Source organism: Vombatus ursinus, unplaced genomic scaffold (genome assembly GCF_900497805.2).
Source record: "Vombatus ursinus unplaced genomic scaffold, bare-nosed wombat genome assembly UNPS02014946.1, whole genome shotgun sequence".
NCBI lineage: Eukaryota > Metazoa > Chordata > Mammalia > Diprotodontia > Vombatidae > Vombatus > Vombatus ursinus.
In genome coordinates, this window is record NW_020954724.1 from 1,674,961 (window position 1) to 1,688,964 (window position 14,004).

At 41.2% G+C, this 14,004-nt stretch overlaps 1 protein-coding gene across 3 annotated transcripts in view; it reads left to right on the forward strand.

Moving 5' to 3' along the window:
• The first annotated feature begins 3,749 nt into the window (after positions 1 to 3,749).
• The window catches only part of ST7 (suppression of tumorigenicity 7), a 283,519-nt gene continuing 273,264 nt past the window's right edge, over positions 3,750 to 14,004 (forward strand). The window contains exon 1 of one of the 3 annotated variants that reach the window (XM_027845020.1): positions 3,750 to 3,989. In XM_027845020.1, coding sequence (XP_027700821.1) covers positions 3,839 to 3,989 — 151 coding nt within the window. In that variant the 5' untranslated portion in view covers positions 3,750 to 3,838. The remainder of the gene's footprint in view (positions 3,990 to 14,004) is intronic. The other 2 variants (XM_027845018.1, XM_027845019.1) reach the window with 2 other exon arrangements.

Here is a 14,004-nt window from a genome sequence, read left to right on the forward strand (position 1 = left end):
ATGTCAAGAGGGAAGCATAGAACACCTTATTTTACTATAGGTAAAAATAAAAAGAAATAAACTAAATAATATTGAAAATGAAATATCACCCCTGGAATTCTAAATGACTGAACATCTTGAATGTTAGTTGGAAGAAATGGTGAGACTACTTCCTTACCAGATATTGGTGGTGTTGTTCATTCTTCATTCTTGACAATGACCAATGACATCAGGAGGGCGCTGTCTTGACTTTTCAGTGAATTGGTTTTAAGTGAGGCAGAGGTGTGCACAGTTGCCAAGCCCACTTTGTCTTCCGGAGTCACTGAAGTCCAGTGGCAAGACACAAGTCAAGATGACAGTCTATGCCCTGGGATGCAATGGGCGACCTTGGTCTTTCTAAATCAAGGTCTTTCCCAGGCTTCATTTTGTCTGAGGCAACCCCCTTTCAATGACTAAGGGCTAGTTAAGAACTGAGACAAAAGATGGCCTAATTTACCATCACAAAAATATTAATCTGGGAGGGGAAGACCCTCAAAGTTTCTGGCCAGAACAGACAACAATTGCAATTTACACTAATTTTAAGTCATTAAAACCTAAACAATGAGCCACAGAAGTTTATGATGAACAAGATTTTAAAAAATATCAGCATATGTAGCAACGTTTTAAGGCAGGAGCCAAAATAATAATTGTAATAGCTAGCATTTATATAACACTTTAGCTATTTAGAAATGTTATCTCATCTGACCCTCACAATAATCATGGGAGGTAGGGGCTATTATTATCCCCATTTTACAAAGGAGGTCACTGAAGCAAATAAAAGGTCAGTGATTTGCCCAGGGTCATACAGCTAGTGTATGTCTGAGGTGGGATTTACACTCAGCTCTTTCTGACTCTAAACCCAATGCTCTATCTACTGTTTCACCTCAGAGGCGTAAGTTAAAGCTCATAATTAGCTTAATGGATATAAGTAGCAAGCTTATAGCTTAATGAGTCAAATCTATACAAGGGAATACATGTATTTTAAAAGGGCCACTTTGACCTAGGAAGGAAGATCTGAGCATGTCTGATCTGTAATCTAAAAAGTAGAAGAAAAACTAATAATATTAGTTATATTAGACTTTATTTGGAAGGGGAGGGGAGGAAAGGTATCAAAAAAAAAAAAAGCTCCAACTGCCAACAAAAAACTCAGAGTAAAAAAACAAAATAAAAATAAAGCCTCCTAACTCTGGCTGAGCTTGAAGATTTACTTATGCTAGAATGCCTCTAATATAGTAATTCTGAATTATTTTAGCTTAGGCGGTTCAGAGAAGGTGGGTCAATTCTAGTGTAATATGAAGTTGCTGCGGCTGTTTGTCCTTCATTCTCGAAGAGGACCATGACTTCAAGAAGGTGATGCCCTGACACTCAAGTGAATTGGATTTAAATGAGGGAGGGCTGTGCAAAGTCACCAACCTCACTTTCTTCTCTGGAGCCATCTGGGTCCAGTGGCCAGATATGTATCTGGACAACTGGAGATGGCCTGGGATGCAGTGGGAGACCATGGCCTTTTTAAGCTAAGGTCTTTAACAGGTCTCAGTTTGATGGAGGCAGCGCCCATTCAGTGATTGAGACTTAATGAAAAATGAGGCAAAAAAATGGCCTTTTTAAAAAAAAAAATAGATCTGGGAGAGGAAGACCCTTAGGATTTCTGGCCAAAACAGAAAAAATTGTTATTTACATTCATTCTGAGACAATCAGGGCCCAAACAGTGACCAAGTACAGCCTGGTCTGGGACAGTGATTTGGGATTAAGGTTGGTCTTTAAGAGAAAAAAACAAAAAAGTTTCAGAGATTAAAATTTACATTCCCTTTTGACAGAGCACCACTGGCAGGTAAGGAAGGGTATGATATCCTATGTGGACAGAGAAGAAATGAAAGAAAGGAAGGAAGGAAAGAAAGAGAAAAAAAGAAAGGAGTGAAGGAAGGAAGAAGGAAAGAAAGAAAAAGAGGCGTTGCCCAACTGGAAGTTTGGTCCCTAGTGGGCAGCTGTTGGTGTAAGGGATATTACAAAGTAAATGTACAATTTGAAAAAAAAAAAGTGAGCTAGTTACATATTGAGAGTAAGAGATAACAGATAGCCATTTGCGGGTTCCCTTGGAACTCGAAAATGTAAAAAGACCCAGAAGAAGGCCTTCAGCACACAGGATGAATCCTGGGAAGAAAATGTATTGAAGAACAGGGGCAAGAATCTTACAGGATAAAAAGAGTGCATGAAGTCATGGAAACGGAACATGGTTTGGAGGAGACAAGAAATCTGAGTTCTGTATCCTCCTCTGCTTAGCCTAATGTTGGGCACATAGTAGGCTCTTAGTAATGCTCAGTGACTCCTACAATTAAAATCCTACCTCACACTTCTTGGCTCTCAACCTTAAGCTGCAGAGATTTTTTTTGAACACCTGGCACATATGATCATATATATGTATGCACCTACCTATTCAGGATGTGTATTACATTTTTGGAACATCCTTTATATGTGTGCCTGTAGGTATATATGCATATATACTTATACATATATGCATATGCATATACTGGATGCCAAAGGTATAAAGTACATAGGATTACAAAGGAAACCAATTGTATAGAAATGCAGGGATCAGCATACACATACATACAGGGCTTCCCAACAGTATATTATATATTTAAATATACTGATCATTGTATTTATATATAATTGGTTTCTTTTGTAATCCTATATATTTCATGCCTTTGGAACACCCCTGTGATTGTTGTATTTTGTAGTCCTATGTACTTTGTCTTTTGAAACACTCAATAGGTATGCACGTGTGCACATATGTACATATGTAATATACATGAATATCGATCACGTGTGTGTATATATGCTTGTGCAATAGTTTCCTTTGTAATCCAACATATTTTATGCTTTTTGTGTCTACCTCTATACATACATATGTACACATGTATACATATACAAGTGCTTCTAAAATATGTATATGTATATATGTATATGTATATACAATTTTAAACTTCTATATAAATACTGATCACTACATTTCTACGTAATTGGTTTCCTTTGTAATCCTATTTATTTTATGCTTTTGGGGATAACCTGTCTTCATATATGTATACACACATAAACAAGTTATTCAAAAATATACGTACAATTACATCGCTCTATATGACGGTTCATCCCTGTATTTGAATATAGTTGGTTTCCTTTGTAACTCTAATATTTCACGCTCTATCTGTTTAGAAATGTGTAACTGCGTGCCTCCCCATGAGTGCCGAACCCCGTCTTTCCTTCGCAAGGCGAGGCGTCCTAGGCGCGGAGCCGGGTCGGTGCCCGGGCTGCCCCACACCGCGGGCTCCGTGACTGGAGAGGTGAGGAGCCCGGGCCGGCGGCGCTTCTACCCGGCCGGGGCTCCCACCACGCTCTGCTCGCAGCCGCAGGTTTTCCTTTAAGAGGCGGCACTTGGGTCTCGATACCTAGTAGTATCCTAACTATTAAAGCGGGCGGGGGCACGGCCGCCGCTTGGCGACCTCGGCAGGGGGAGGGGAAGGAGGAGGAGGAGGAGGAGGAGGAGAAGGAGGGGGGCCGGGATCCCGAGCCGGGAAGGAGCCGTGAGGGAGGAGAAAGCGTTGGCCGGGGCAGCGCGGGGGCTTCGGGGGAGCCGCGGCCGGGGCGAAGGGCGAGCCCGCGCGCCTCGCTCGCTCGCTCGCTCGCCGCGCTCCCGCTGGGCAGGCCGGGCCGGGCCGGGCCGGCCCATGAGTCAGCCGGGCGGCCCGTGCGGAGAGGCCGCGGCGGCGGCAGCAGCAGCAACTCTTGACTTAAAAGAAAAGCCCCGGTGCGCGAGCCAGAAAACATGGCTGAAGCGGGGCCGGGGTTCCTGGAGCAGCTCAAGTCGTGCATCGTGTGGTCGTGGACCTATCTCTGGACCGTCTGGTTCTTCATCATGCTCTTCCTCGTCTACATCCTGCGGGTGCCCTTGAAAATCAACGACAACCTGAGCACAGGTAGGAAGCGGGAGCCCGGCGCCCCGGGCCCTCTCGCCAAAGTTTGTGCAACTCGTGCCGGGGCCCTCGCTCCCGCCCCCGCGGCCCCTGCGGCCCCCGCGGGCAGCCTCGTGGGCGGGGGGGGAAGGGAGAGTGGCCGCGCGCGTGTAGTGGGAGAGGGGGTGCTTGGGGATCCCCCGGACGTGGGGGGTGGGGGCTGGCGGAGCCTGGGAATGAGCCCCGCGGCGGCTCCCCCCGGGTCCTACCGCCCTCGGGGTTCGGCGCCCACGCGGGTGGTGGCCGCGTGGGGTTCCCTGGCCCTGGGGACGCGGGTGGGGACAGCCCCCGGGGTGACCTTTCCCCAACTTCTCCCGTAGCCTCCGGAGAGGAGAAGCTGGCGGCGTGTAGAGCGGGGCTGGGTAAGGGGCTTGCGGGCGGGAGTGGGGAGGAGGGAGAGTGGAGCTCGTGGGAGCCACGTACGTGCGGGGTTAGGGTAGTAGCCGTTGGGCGTTCTCCCCACCTCGTCCCTCACTGGAAGGTGCCAGGCCCAAAGCGACCCCTCCGCATACGCCCTCCTTCCTGCTGCGTGCATGCACCAAAAAAAAGCTACTTCCAAGAGTCTGGTCCTATCCTCTGGGAAAGACTTTGGGCAGGGGAAGCAGGAGGGGTCGGTTCTGTGGAAGGAGAAACATCGTAGCCAATTTTCCTCCCCCACTCCTGCTCCTGCACATGCCGTCCCCCTACTGCGAGTAAACTGCAGCAGCGGCTACTTCATGAGTTTGCTACTTTGCCTGGGGAAGAGGCTGGAGAAGGGTAGGGGGTGGGGGTCTGTTCAGAGAAAGGAGAATCATCCGAATCCTTCCTGCTCCCCCCCCCCCACCAGTGCAGGTTGGTCCTGGAGCATCCAGACCTCTCCTCAAGCTGCTAAGTAACCTCTCTCCCAGTTCATCACCCCTACTCTTTCCCCTACTTTGTTCCTTTTAAATCCAAAAGGGAACAGAATCTAAGAAACATGTGTCACTTCTGTTGTCCAGGCTGCAACACCGAGTTGGACGCCCGTCAGAAAGTTGTGGCATGACACACGCTGGTGTGCTGCCCGGTTGTAGTGTTGCTGCAGGAGACCGTGGGGGTGAAGATGTTGCCAGAAAATGAGGAGGGAGGGTGAAAAGGGGCCTGTCGAGGCGTTGGAGAGGAGAGCTCCCTGTCCAGAAAAGCAGACTAAACCGTGCCGGGCTGGTGGTGGAGGAGTGGGGAATCTGGGTGGGCCTGGTGCTGGCTCGGGAGCAGAACAGCCTGCCCCCCCTCCCCCCCGAAGTCCTTGGGGGTGGGTAAGGAAAGTACATTGCCAACCTCGAAGCACTATTTGTATGAATGTGAGTCGGTGTTACTGCCAGAGTGGCATGAAAGTTGTTTACTCATAACCCACTTTCGACCTTAAAATCAGAGACTACTGAATGGGGTGGTGGATTTCTGTTTTGACAAGGTTTGTCGGTTGCTTTTCATCAAGTTTGGGAGTATCAATGAAGCATCAGATCTCTAAAGCAGATGTAGAAGGAACAAAAATAAAGACAGGAAATCTGGAATTTACAGTGCTCTTAATGGGAATTTTAAAGAAATTTCTAACTTTCCCTTTTCCACTTCCTTTAGCAGAATATAAGGCATTTGTTATTTGTGTCCAGAACTTTTTTTTTTTTAAAGACCATACTTGTGATTTCATTGGTAGAAAGAAATCTTGGTGAGGAAACTCACTCTATCTCTGAGGATCAGCAACAGCTTTGCAATTTGGAGTCTTTAAGAGTTGTCTGAACTTCAGTCTGAAACTTAATGCAGTAACCCCACATACAGAAGAAATGTGTCTCAATTTTCCTGTCTCAGGGTTTGTAATGGTAGAATAAAATGGAAAATTATCTAGCCAGCAAGTCCTTAAAAACACAGCAACAGAAACATCTCGAAAACATTCCACACCAAAAAAATGAGATGTGCTTTAGAAAGTGATGAAAATTTGGCTTGAAGTGTACTGTAGTTTCCATCCCCACGACTACTTTTTACAAGTTCTCTATTGATTAATAGCAGTCTGAGAATTCTGGGATTACTGTACTACATGTGGATTTTGTATTAGTAGAGTGATCTGTGAACTGGTGGGACCAAGAGATTTTAGACGTGCATTTCCATGTGTTGTATTAAACTCTTCAAAATAGTCTTTTTGGGGGGATCTAAATATGTAGTGTACCAAAATTATTTTGTTTATTACATAATGCTCACTTTGATTGTAAGCTCCTTTGGGAAAGGAGTGGTTTTATTTTTGTATTTGTATCCAGAGGATAGGCACAGTTCCTAGCACATAGTAGGTGCCGAATAAATACTTATTGACTGATTCTTTTCGTGTGTTACAGTCATGTATCTGAACTTGAGCAAAACATTCAGTTAGAACTAGTAAGGTTTTTGGTTCTCAGGTGTTGTGTATAGCTTAAGAACTAAATGATCTTGGGTATGTAGTACAGTGGAAAGGTTTCTAGATTTGGATTCAGAGGACTTGATTTGAATTCTGACTTTGCCTCTGGCTATCTTTGTGACTTTCGTGACTTAACCTCTCTGAAGGTTCATTTCCAAATCCAAAAAGAGTTTGGATTTAGGCAGCTAGGTCTAATATGAATAGAGCCCAAGCAATTTAGAGTCTTGCCTCAGACACTTATTAGCCACTGGAATTTATTGAACAGGGAGATGACATGGTTGAATCTGCTCTTTAGAAAGATTAATTTGACAGCTGAGTCAAGGGTGGTCTGGGGTGAATGGATATCTAGTTTTTAGGAGAAAAACTAATGCAGGAGCTTGGTGCTCTGGAAATATATGCAGATTTGGAGAGAGTTTTTGAATCGAAGACTTAACTTTTGACTCCTGAGTGCAGTTCTTTCTAGGTGTGTGACCTTGTCTGTAAAAAGTAGGTAGCGACTATGAATTTGACTACCTATTTCATAGTGTTGTTATGTGGAAAGTATACATAAATGAGTATACATAAATGCAGTTTGTGTGTAGATTCTTTACTTCTTGGGATAACAAAGAAGAGAAGAGAAACTGAGGGGGTGAGTAATTATTTGTGCCTGATGCTATACCAGTTTAACATAGGACTAGTTTCATCTGTGTTTGGAAGCAGGTACCTGAGGTAAAAGGATAATGGCTAAGCAAAATTTACTACCCTTGGCATTTCTCTATGAAAAAGAAAAGAATAAGAGGCAGAGGAACCAGTTATAAAGCAAAGCAAACAAAAAAGATCTGAAAGTACATTTCCTTCCACCATTCCTTGAAACTATATAATATGGAAAATTGATTAAAGGAACTGGAGATGATTAGCTTGGAGAATCTAAAAGGGAAAGGGAACACGAGAACAGTTTCCAACTATTTGAAGGATTATCAACTAAAAGAAGGATATTATTCTTTGTTGTTATGAAAGGTAGGACAAAAAGGTGGAAATTATTGGAAGGCAGATTTCAGTTCAGTCCATGAGCAAGCATTTATTAAGCACCCACTCTGTGCCCCTGGCCATTGTCCTAGGCTTTGGAATAGCTTTTTAACAATGTTGTTGTTGTTCAGTCTTGTACTCTTCATGACCTGTGTGGATTATATCATGTCAGTGCTGTCTATGGGATTTTCTTGGCAAAGATACTGGACTGGTTTGTTATTTCCTTCTCTAGTGGATTAAAGCATACGGAGGTTAAGTGACTTGCTCAGGATTTCACAGCAAAGTGAGTGTCTGAGGTCAAATTTGAACTCAGGTCTTCCTTACTCCAGGCCCTATGGAGTGCTCTATCTGCTGTTGTTGTTCACTTTCAGTCATGTCTAACTCTTTGTGACCCCATTTGGAGTTTTCTTGGCAAAGATACTGGAGTGGTTTGCCATTTCCTTCTCCAGCGCATCTTACAAATGAAGAAACTGAGGTAAACAGGGTTAAGTGACTTCTGGAGGGTTACAGAGCTAATAGGTGATTGAGGCTGGATTTGAACTCAGGTTTTCCTGACTCCAGACCTGGCACTCTATCTGCTGTGCCACCTAGCTGCCCCTGAGCCACCTTGCTGTCTCTCTCTTTTAATAATAAGGTTGTCCAATTCAGACAAAGACTGGGGCCTTCTGGTGGAATAGAAAGGGCCATGGAGATGTAGTCAGAAAACTTGGGGCTATGATCTTGGGTAAATAATTTAATGTTATGTCATCTATAAAATGAATTTAGACTAGGTGATCTTTAAGGGCCCTTCCCAGGCCTAGGTCCTATTATCATCTGTCTGGGGATTTCTGCATAGGGAATGGTCAAATAACCTCTAAGGATGCTTTCCATTTTTTTGAGACTTAAATTAATCTACCTCAATGTAGTTTTGCTTTTTATAAGTGCTGTAGGAGGCACTGGAGACCATTTCTTTTTTTCCCCCCTACATTAAAATGAGAAGTAGAGAAAATAGTGGGAAAAGTGCCAAACGTTTGTTGTCAGGTTTAATTTTTTTCTCCCTTTTTGGAAAAGGTCTTTAAGATCAGGCTATTGAGTCCTCGGTGCCAAAGGGCAAATGCCAAAGGCCCTATTAGCTTCCTGAGACAGTAAGTCTGTATGGGAAAAGAGAGAAATCCCTTACCCATTCCTTTTAAACATGGACAATTTTACTGTTTACAGTTCCCCTGGTAATTGTTCTTTTCTTGTGACAGAGAAGGCAAATAGCCTCCTGAGAGCCTACTTTCTTATAAGAACTGTTTTTAGGGGACGGTAAGTGTGTACAGGCCTCTCAATTTTACATTGCTTTTACAAGCATTGCCTGGCTGAGAAAGAAATATCCTGAGGTTGTCTAGGACTCTTGCTTAGAACAGAACCAATTCTGCATTTTCTCTAGGTTATAGAAAATATGCTAAAAATGTCAGTTTTTCTTGAAACTCTCCCTGACTGGCATATTGCCTGTAGTGTTCCTTCTTTGTTTATATACTTTGCCATTTTGGAATCCAGCATTTTTGTTTCTAGATCAAATTTTGTGGCCAAGAAAAAGTAACCTTTAAGGTTTATAACACCTTATGGAATTTTTTTTGTCTTCAAAGAAATGGCATTACTAGTTTTGGGGAAATCATAGAATATACTGAAAATTAAGAGCTTCACTGCTCTTTATATTTGTTTTATTAGCATATATGTTACATATATGTGTGTGTATATATATATGCATACACACATACATTACATTTTCTTCTGACTTTAATTTCGCTACTCTCCTTCTTTTCCTCCTCCATTCTCCCTTCAGGGAATTGATGTATTTTCCTTGAACTGACCTAATGCCAATTAAAGTAGGGAGGTTAAAGATGGGAAAATTCCCAGCATCCCTTGATTTAGACTTTACAGAGATAACTCTGTTCCTTTACAGGGGCTCCTGAACCTTGCAATGAAAAATGAGTTAAAAAGAAGGGAGAAAAAGGCTAATAGAATACAAAGGTCAGCTTTCATACTTTAACTTTGATGTTAAACACTGCAGCATGTGTTTGGGCTTGTGGCATAATGGGCCTATGCTTAGATGGAGAAGGTTTGTTAATTCGGTTTTATGTTTTGCAGAAAATATAGTAGACTAAGCTTTTAACAAGGTTTTTTTTTTTAATAACACTGAACATTTTATTACATGTCATATTTTTCCCAAGAGCAGTAACTCCAGAGGTCGACTTTATATCAAGACAGAAAACTAATTGTAGGTAGGAAGAATCAAATAAGGCTTTGTTTAATAAGAAAAGTAGTATAGTAGTTTTGGCTCCGAAAAACTATAGTGATATAACTAACTTCATACCAGTGTTGTTTTAAGTGTGTCAGGCTGGAGCCAACTGGCATCTAACCTGTGAATGGCCAGAGCTAAACTGAGCAGGCTACAGACGGGAGAGTCAGGAATCAAACAGAAGTTTAATATCAAAGGGAGGGAAACCTCTTGTAAGCAAGGAGGCAAATTAGACACGTGTGCCAGGGGTCCCGCCCCTTGTAGGGGGACTGGCTTTAATGTGGCTGAACCTTGTTTTATATACTTGAGGCTAGACAAAGAATCAAACAGTGTAGTATAGCAACAGTAGTGAGGCACAACAGCAACAGTGAGGCACTGTTGTCTAGTGACAAAAAGTCCCATCATAGCAGGGCTTCATGTCTGGGTCTGTTGGTACTTGCCTGAGCTCAGGGATCATCTGTTCGAAAAGGATTGTTGTTATGCCAGACTCAGGGCACAGCCTGCTTTCTGGGCCTTAGCTCTGGACAACAGGGTGTCTCCTCATAGTATCTTGACAGTAGTCTTTTTCTCTTTATCTGAAGGGTTGCAGGAGCTGAGCATACAACAATTTATGTAATATATCATTTTTAAAAATGTGTGGTTTTGCTATTTTCTTGCCAGATGACTTAAGTGGTTTTATAACTCTTTAAATAATTTTTGGAAACATGTCTCACAGTTGAGGATGTACTTCAGCAGTTTATACACTGAATTATTATTATTATCATCTAGCATTTATGTTAGCAAAGTGCTTTGCAGATACAGAGCTAGTCAGTGTCTGAGGCAGGATTTGAATTCATATGTTCCTTACTCTAAGCCCAGCACTCTGTCTTCTGTGCCACTCAATTGCTTAGGATATATAATGGGATAATTGTGGCTTAAAGTTATTTAATTAAATTATACATTAAATGTATAATTATAAATAAAGTTACACATTAGAGGTAGCTGGTAGTGCCATGGATAGGGCCTGAAGAAGACCTGAATTCAAGTTCAGCTCCAGATACTTAGTAAGTTGTATGATCCTGGGCTAGTCACTTAACCTCTGTTTGCTTCAGTTTCCTTAACTATAAAATTTGGGTAATAATGGCATCTACCTCTCAAAGTTGTTGTGAGCATCATATAGAACATATTTGTAAAACATGCTTAGTACAGTGCTTCAGACACAGTAGGCACTATATAAATACTCCCTTCTCTGTCACCTTTTCTCTTCCTCAGAGTTATTTGATGGAAAATATTATATACATTTCTCAATTTCTGGTAATTATTTATATGGATATTACCTTCTTTTGCCCGGAAGGGGAGAGAGGAATCCCGGGATGGTGGTCTTCTTTTTTTTTTTTTTTTTTGTTAAATAAAGAAACTTTGTCTAAGCATAATTAACAAAATGGGTTTCATGCCTTTGGGGGATATGGTCACTATTGACAGGGTTAGTGGGTGTGCATCCCTGTCCTTATTGGGTAGTCAATGAATTGGCTGTTTAAACTGCTGCTGTGCACAAATACAGTGTTTTGTGAATATCCCCCTCTGCATTTTCATCTTTAGATTGCAGCTTGGAATTACCATGGCAAAGAAATTCCTTTTGGGGTCAAGGACACTTTAATAATGAAGGGCTATATCCAACTATTAGACCACTCAAAGTTCTATTTCTTTCAGTTTGGAGTGTGAGATTACTCAAAGTTTATTAAAGTGATTGAGTCTCAGTTATAAGGCATTGCTCCTACTATTTATTTATTCAATGGCAAACATTAATTGAGCATCTCATATATTCAAGTCACTATGCTAGGCACTGGTCACTACCCTCAAGACACTTAGAATCAAGACCCTCTAGCTCAGTATCTTTAATAACACATTATAAAGTATTATGGTTGTTCTTAATGTTAACCTCATAGAATTTTTATGTACTTTCAAATGTCCTAGTTTCCGTCATGGATTTGACATTAGAAATTTTTGTTGTTCAGTCATTTTTAGTCCTGTGGAACTCTTTATGATCCCATTTGGGGTTTTCTTGGCAATACTGGAGTTGTTTGCCGTTTCCTTTTCCAGCTAATTTTACAAATGAGGAAACTGAGGCAGATGGGGTAAAGTGATTTGCCCAGGGCTGAACAGCTAGTAAGTGTGTGAGGCCCTATGTGAACTTAGGAAGATGAATCTTCCTGACTCCAGGTAGAGTACTTTATTCACTGTGCTACCTAGCTCCCCAGAATTTATGTAAGCAACATTTAAAACTCTGTTCTTTAAAATTGATCTTATAGTGACTGTCTTAGCATTTAAGGAATAAATGTTTCAGTGTTTCAAGGATATGTAATTTTGTCAGATCCTACCATGATCATAAGCCCTTCTGTAACTGTGGCTGACAGAAAAATTCATTACCATGGAACTATCTTATGATGAGTTAAATGATGAGGTAATTTGATGTACTTAATCTTTTTTTTTCCAGTTTAGATTCCAGAATTAGGGCTACTCTTGCCTCTGTTTCCATAATAATGTAATGTTTTATAAGCCTTAAGAAGTCTGACAATCTAACTCCTCAATATTCCTTGCGTTCATCCCCTTTTTCAGTCCCACTGCCACAAAATTAGTTGAGATGCTTTTTTCCTCTCACTTGGACAACAAATAGACTTCTAACCCTACCTCCCATCCTCTAGTCTTCATTGCCACTCAAAAACTCTCTGTTACCTTAGGAATAAAGTAAAAATTTCTGAGCATGGCATTCAGCAATAATGACAACTAATATTGATAGATTAAAGTTTATGAAGTCATTTTATCAAAACAGAGCTGTGAAGGAAGGAAGGAAACATTTATATTAACTACATATTATATTCCAGGCACTGTGCCTTTACACAGATTATCTTCTTTGATCTTTAGGACAACCCTGGGAGGTAGGTGCTATTATTATCCCCATTTTGCAGTGGAGGAAATTGAAACAGACAAAGTTTGCCCAGTTACACATCTAGTAATTGTCAGGGGCTAGATTTGAGCTCAGATTTTCCTTGTCTTTGGGTTCGCTCTATAATATGTTTTACTATCTCCATTTTACAGCTGAGGAAACTGAGGTTATAAAGAGAAGTTAAGTGATTTGTCCATGATCACACAGTTAATATCCATGGTGGGATTTTTGGGATTCCCTAAGTCTCCTGAATCTAGGTAGGACCCTTTTTTTTTTTAACCACAATATAATTAACTGTGTCAATTCAAGGCCTGTCTCAACTTAAATACACAACCAGCTTTATATCCCATTGTTTCCATTCATTTATCCTAAAATCCAGTCAGATTGGATTAGTCATCATTCTCTGAACACATATTGAGTTCTTCTACCTCTGGGCCTTTGCTTACATGATTCTCATACCATTTTCATATTTGGGCCTATTAAAAATCTATCTGTCCTTTAAGGTTTGCTTCAAATAGCATCTTCTCCATGAAAGCCTTCCCTAATTCCTCCCCATTGGAAGCAATATTTCCCTTCTTAGAATTCTTACAGTGTTTTTATTTGTACTTTGATTCATTATTAAAGTAATTTTATCTTAGTAGTAGTGCTGTGTCTGTTATTTGGAAAGTGACTTGGGATCTATCATATTGAAATTTCCTTTACAAGTGAGAATTCTTTTACTCTAACAAGAAAGAAATAATTTGTCATATTATTTATAGTGCTTTATAGTCATTGCTCACAGTATCCCTATGAGGTTCATAATTTAGGAATGATTATTGCCATTTTCTACATAAGGATACTGGGGCCCAGCTAGGTTAAGTGATTTGCTCCCCATTAGCATGACTTTCAAGTGACTGCACTGGGACTGTAGCTTAGGTTTTCTTCAAAGAAGACCTCCTTTTCTATCACAATCTCTCAAGCAGATTTAAAATTTTGAATATCATTTTCATTCATTCATTCATTCATTCAACAGATATTAATTATGTAGGAAGTATTGTGCTAGAGGTGCTGGAGGAGATGAAAAGATTAATGAGACTTGGTAGATGCTTTCAAGGAGCATACAGTGTAGTGGGGAAATATATACATACGAACAATCAATACAAAATTGCATGAGAGAAACACAATTAAAGATTTATGTAATCATTAGATTTTAAGTTCCTTGAGAATGTCAACTAAGTCTCATTTATCATGGTATCTTTCCCAGTGTCTGGTACAATGTATTGCATGTATTAAGTGCCTAATAAATGTTTGGATGAAAAATCAAATTGATTTCCCAAGAAGAGGAAGGAGTTTCTTATCAGGGAAAATCTGGGAAGATTATGCAGAGATTGTGGCATTTGAGGAGTTTTGGGGA